Raw genomic sequence first — 6,265 nt, forward strand, 5'->3', positions numbered from 1 at the left:
TTTCCAGAGCAAAGCTGGGCCCATAATATCAAGGCTCAAATATCCTTGGGATCAAGGAGTGGGGTGAAAACATTGTGTTTAAGTTCTCTGACTGCTCATGCTGGCCCCCACCCGCAACCTGGCAATTCCTGAGGACAGGGATCCTGGTATTTGTCAGGGCCTAGCACATGATCAGGGCTTGGTACATAGTAGTAGGCACTCAACTCCCACCCATTCATCCAAATGTGGTCTGTCAAAGGTCAGTCATGCCATAGAAGGGCTACCGTGAAAAAGATGGAGAATGCTGAGTGGTGGCGAAAATGTGGCATTCACCTCTGGGGAAAGTGTCAATTGGATCATTGGCATGACTTACCAAAGTTGATCACACATGTTTACCTCATGACTTAGCAATTGCCTTCCTAGGTACATGCCCAAGAGAAATAAGTGTATATATCCATCAAAAGATGTGTGCAAAAATGTTCACAGAAGAATTATTCTTAATAGCCACAAATAGAATATACCCAAATGCCCATCAACATCAGAATGGATGAAGTGTTTTGATGCACACAGTGGAAGAGACTCCAGCAATGTGGGTGGAAAAACTACTGATCGTGTAACAATGTGGATCCATCTCACAGATATCATGCTGAATTAAAGAAGCCAGACACAAAAATGCAGGACTGGGCTTCCAGTAAGTCCCAAACCAGAGAGTGGTTGCCCTCGGGGCAGGGGGCTGGGCCTGAAGGGATCTTCTGGGATTTGCTCATGTTCTTTCTGAACCTGGATGTTGGTTACATGGGTGTGTCTAGCTTGTAGAAAGTAAATGAGCATCGTACACTTACAGTACATACACCTTACTGTATGCACATTTTAATTCAGTGGTTAAAAAAAGAGGTGGCCAGTTTGGCTGGGCCCCAGTGAGGGTGGGGGATGGTGCTATTGCTGCCATCAGAAAGGGGGCAAGGGCATGGGTTTTAGGATTTAGTCCAACAGCAGCCTCTTGTTTGACCAGAATGCAGGTTTTTTCAGTCTGAGAGCTTGAGGAAGAGGCAGAGCTGGGGGGATCTGGAATGCTCATCCTCGGGGACGGTAGGCCTGAAGGGCATTGATGGTAGGGGGTGGCAGCCATACCAGAGGGAACATGTTTCTCAAGCACATGCTGTGTCAATGCCTGCTCTAAGCGAAGAGACATGCCTGAATACCTGCCCTCATGGAGCTTTCATCTGGTGGGTGCACATGTTCTCTGGGCCTATGGAGGGTATGGCACCAATGGGCTGAGGTTTACTATAGGAGCTATTACCCCAATATACTCTGGCATTTGGTGGCTGAGGTAACACATCCTTTACTTCCACAGTCCCAGTAACCACAGGCTGGAGAGAGAAGAGTGCTCCCTTTACACATTAGTATTCTCAGCTTTGGGCCTGTCCCTGAGTTGGGACACCGGTTGCACAAGGAAGCACTCAGGGAGTGATGCTGCTCACTTCCACTGCTCCCACCTTAGCCACAGACAAGCAGACTGGGGCTCCCCCAAAGACTCAGTAGCTAGAGGTGGGGGCATTGCTGCTGGTGGGGAGCTATCAGGCCAGTCTTTCTTCCAGTGGCCAGTGACTGGGAGCTCCTCCACTCCCCAAAGCCCCACACAGAAGCATTCCCAGAGGCGGTAGCAATGAGCATGTGATGTGGGAACCTCAAAAGTGTGAGCTAAGGAAGGGGAACATCAGGGAGAGGGCAAGAATGTTGGGGGCAAGAAGAGGAGCCCTCAGAAGATGACTGCATTTGTAGATAGGGTCTTTCAAGAGGTAATTAAGTTAAAATTAGGGCCCTACCCCAATATGACTGATGTCCGTAGAAGAGATGAGGACATGGATACACACAGAGAAGATTATGTGGAGACACAGGGAGATGGCCATCTACGAACCAAGGAGAGAGGCCTCAGAAGAAACCAAACCTTGATCTCAGATTTCTTGACTCCAGAGATGTGAGAAAATAAATTTGTTCTTTAGTCTGTGGCACTTTGTTACTGTAACCTTAGCAACTAATAAATAGCTAAACTAAAAAAAAAAAAAAAAAAAAAGAAGAGGAGCCCAGATGTCCAGACTTACCAGGGATCTAGGAGAGACTCCCTGGAAAGAAAGAAAGACAGCCAGGGCAAGTCTCCTGCTCCACCTGCCAGATCCAGAGACTCGGAGAAACAGACACAGAGAGTATGAGTAAGCCCCTGATGCAAGGAAACAGCTAATTCCCAGAGAGAAAGCAGGCAGGGGTCAGGGGTGGGAGGTACTTCCTACTTGACAGAGAGAGAGAAGGGTCAGGGAGAGAAAGAGACACACAAGCACACACACAGAGATGACCACCTTGAGTCAGAGACCAGCTGGATCAGAGCAGAAAGGAAGAGAGAGGGATCCAGACCCACCAAGACACAAGGGCAGGCAGAAAGCCAGAAGGCCAGAGAGGAACAGAGGAGGCAGAAGGGAGAAACACTCATCCTCAGGGACAGAAAAGCACTGCTCTGGTCCATCACCCTCAATCCCTGGTCACCCTGGCCCTTTTTCCAATGAAGGAGGTCCCAGTATGGCAGCTTTTCTTTAAAGATGGCTGCCATCAATGTCTTCCTTTCGGCTACACTCCCATCCAGAGGAACCCTAAAAGCAGCCCAGGCTAATCTGCTGGAAAGACAGGTCACGAAGACTGACGTGCCAGACAAGAGGGTAAAGAAGCGATCCAGGATGTCCAGCCTTCAGATAACTCCAGCCCCAGCCACCATCTGCCTGCAATCATCTAACACTGCAAGAACCATGTAGCTGAGCCCAGTCAACCACAAGACCATAAAAGATGCCAACATTTGACCCTAGTAATTCCACTCCTAGAAATTTACCTGAAGAAAACAAGAAGCCCAATTCAAAAACACAGATGCACCCCTATATTTATCACAGCACTATTTACAATAGCCAAGATATGGAAGCAACCTAAGTGTCCATCAGTAGATGAATGGATAAAGATGTGGTACCTATACACAATGGAATATTATTCAGCTGTAAGAACAAATCCTACCATTTGCAACAACATGGATGGAGCTGGAGTATTTTATGCTCAGAGAAATAAGCCAGGCGGAGAAAGACAAGTACCAAATGATTTCCCTCATTTGTGGAGTGTAACAACAAAGCAAAACTGAAGGAACAAAACAGCAGCAGACTCACAGACTCCAAGAAGGGACTAGAGGTTACCAAAGGGAAAAGGGGTGGGGAGTGAGGGAGGGAGCAGGGGATTAAGGGACATTATGATTAGCAATCACAATATAGGTAGGTCACGGGGAAGGCAGTACAGCACCGAGAAGACAAGTAATGACTCTACAGCATTTTACTATGCTAATGCACAGTGACTGCAATGGGGGCGGGGGCGCTTGATAACATGAGTGAATGTTGAAACCACAATGTTGCTCATGTGAAACCTTCATCAGGTTGTATGTCAATGATACCTTAATTTAAAAAAAAGGAAAAAGATAATGCCAAATTGTCATTTTAAGCCTCTAAGTTTTAGTGTGTTTGTTACACAGAAATAGATACCCAGAACACCCACAAAAGGCTGCAGTGGACCTTTTAAGGCCTGATACCCCAACTCGCACATCCCCCTCACAACAAAATCAAAACCAGCCAGTCAGACTTTCAGTCCTTTTAATTAGGTGCTCTGAGGAGATGAGAGAATGGCGGGGAGGGTGTGGAAAAGATGGTGCTTCTTGAGCTCCACTCAGAAACCGGTCAGTCTTCATCCCCTGGCAGCTTGATCTTGCTAGGGTCAAAGCAGTTGGATTCCATGATGGGGAGGCCATTGGCCTCTCGGTATTTCACAAGCCTCTCAGCTTCACGGCGGGCCCACTCGTGCATCCTGGAGGCAACAGCATCAGGGCAGATGTCAGGGAACCTCACTGGACACCAATCCCTATCTTAGCTCCCCATTCCCCAACAAGGCAGGGATAGGATTCCTGGCAGACTCCCCTTCAATCTCCACCCCTGCCTCTGCGTCCACCCATCCCACTCTTTTGGACATCCCATGCACCTGTAGTCAGGCAGATAAGCCACAAAGGTGCTGCCAAGGACCAAGACGATGGAGAAGCCAAAGAAGAAGACAACCCGCATGTTCCAGAGGTCCACAACAGGGTCCTTGTCATAACCGTGGGAGTCTGGATTCTGTGGTGAAGAAAGGAAGAGATGAGGGCTTCCTGCTGCTCCACAAAGCCTTATGCTGGTTCTGCATAAGCTGGTCCCCAATTTCACCTGAGATCAATCTCCCCATCCTCCCTAAATTCCTCTTTTTCTAGTTTTATGACTTGTCAAGCTTCTTCCTAGCACAGGGCCTTTGCACTTGCTGTTTCCCTCTGCCTGGAAAGCCTCTTCTCCAGATCTAGTCAGGTCTAGATCTGTCTCCTCATTCAAAGTTTTGGCTTCCTCACCATTTCCTTTAGGGAGCATTCCTTAGTCACCTTGTCTATTCATTTGAACTATAGGAAATTGCCATTTTTCTAGGTCAAAAATGGTTGAATATTGGCAATTTCCTATGGTTCAACTTAATAAAACTACTCCCTAACTTCAAGTCACTCTCTATCCCCTAATTCTGCTCAACTTTCTTTCTAGCATGTATTAGCATACCAAAGTAGCATCTCCTCAGATCCTCTGTATACATTATCTTACATTATCAATTACATACACTATATTACTGTTTTCAAAATGTTTACATGTTTATTTTCCCTGTTATCCACTATCGTACAAGCTCAATAAAAGCAAGAGCTTTATCTGAATTCCACACTGCTGAACCTCTAGGGCCCAGATCTGCAACCTGGCATACAGCAGTTCCTCAATACATATTTACAGAATGAATGAATAAATGAATAAGCATCCTATATATCCAAGAGCCTTAACCAGAAGTTAGTATTGATTAAGTACTTACTATGTGCCGGGCCTTTTCACATACACAAACTTGACAATATCCCAGTGAGGTGGAAAATGGCAATAATAATTAACACCTTCTAATTCTGAATATCTACTAGGTACCAGCAGCTGTTCCGAGCATTTTGAATCATTTAATTACATGAGGCAGGTGTGGTATTTTGTTTTAGGTGTCCTACTTTCCCTATTTTCAAAGAAACTGAGGCACCAAGAGATAAGGCTACTTGCCCAAGATCACACAGGTTAGTGGCTGTCAATGCCTGTATCCAACCTAGGCATTCTGATTTCAGAGTCTCTGCTATCAATACAGCACAGCGGACCTGATTCCACCACACATTCAGTTATGGGAGCTTGGGCAAGTCACCGAACATCTTTATGCTTCAGTTTCCTCGTCTGTAAAATGGGCATACTAATAGAACGTACTTTGAAACGGGGTTGTTTTGAGGATTAGATGAGTCAGTTTACTAAAGTGTTTAGAACACTGTCACTGAACAAGCGCCCTATCGGTGTTTAGTGTTATTGTTATACTGTATTGCTTTTAATGTGTTTTGAGCACTTCCTGCTTCAGATTTGACATCTGTCTGCAAAATCAGGCCAATCTCGCCTTTGGCCCTGAACCGAAGATGATCAGGAGACAAAGGAGGAGAAGCAAAATTCCCAAGTCTTCAAGAATTTCACCAGCTGCGCAATCCGCAGTCACCTAAAAAACGTCCTCTACAGCGCCACGTCCGCCGACCCCCGAATGACCCTTCCGGCGTCCCGTTTCCCCTCCCTCTCACCTTCTCATAGAGGTTCTCGTCCTCCAGATCCGGGTCTTCCTGCCAGCGTATTGTCGGTCCCGGTGTCCGCTTTCCCGCCACAGCGGACGGGACGATCACAGACCTGGACGAGCTGGATTCCCAGCGAACACGGGCAGCCAGGAGCCTTCGCGTCGCTGCTGCTGCCAAAAGACGGCGAGTGCACAAACCTAACGTCCCGGCCGCCATGACAGATTGTTCTGCAGGATTTCGGGGGCGGAGACGGAAATGCGACTGTGCGCAGCTGCAGTTGACCCGGGCGCGATCTTTATCACTTTGTCCTCGCTGCAATAAATTGGTCCAGAGTCTGGATTTTGTTTCCGGATGAAGTGAGACGTTGCATAGCCCTCTATCACGGCCTCATGAGAGCAAACATTTTCTTGTCGTCTGGATCAGGCTATTTTATTTCTGACTGATAGGTCCGCTCCTTTCCTTGAGAAGAAAGCAGTGACATGCCAGTCGATGCAGATCCCAGGGAATCCCTCGATTTCCCTTGCGTGGGGAAAGGGGTGGGGCTTCCGTTTGTCTTTTATCTTCGAAGGAAGCCAA

The 6,265-nt window shown here is 47.2% G+C and overlaps 1 protein-coding gene across 1 annotated transcript; it reads right to left on the bottom strand.

Annotated features, from left to right (window-relative positions):
- Nucleotides 1-3,636: 3,636 nt before the first annotated feature.
- NDUFB11 (NADH:ubiquinone oxidoreductase subunit B11) lies at nucleotides 3,637-6,209 on the bottom strand. The gene is made up of 3 exons (XM_017663151.3): nucleotides 5,699-6,209; nucleotides 4,033-4,163; nucleotides 3,637-3,861 (listed from the first exon to the last, which is right to left on the bottom strand). Exons 1-3 carry the CDS (start codon nucleotides 5,903-5,905, stop codon nucleotides 3,735-3,737), a joined length of 465 nt encoding a protein of 154 aa, XP_017518640.1. The 5' UTR covers nucleotides 5,906-6,209; the 3' UTR covers nucleotides 3,637-3,734.
- Between the last annotated feature and the right edge of the window lie 56 nt (nucleotides 6,210-6,265).

Source organism: Manis javanica, chromosome X, assembly GCF_040802235.1.
Source record: "Manis javanica isolate MJ-LG chromosome X, MJ_LKY, whole genome shotgun sequence".
Taxonomy (NCBI): domain Eukaryota; kingdom Metazoa; phylum Chordata; class Mammalia; order Pholidota; family Manidae; genus Manis; species Manis javanica.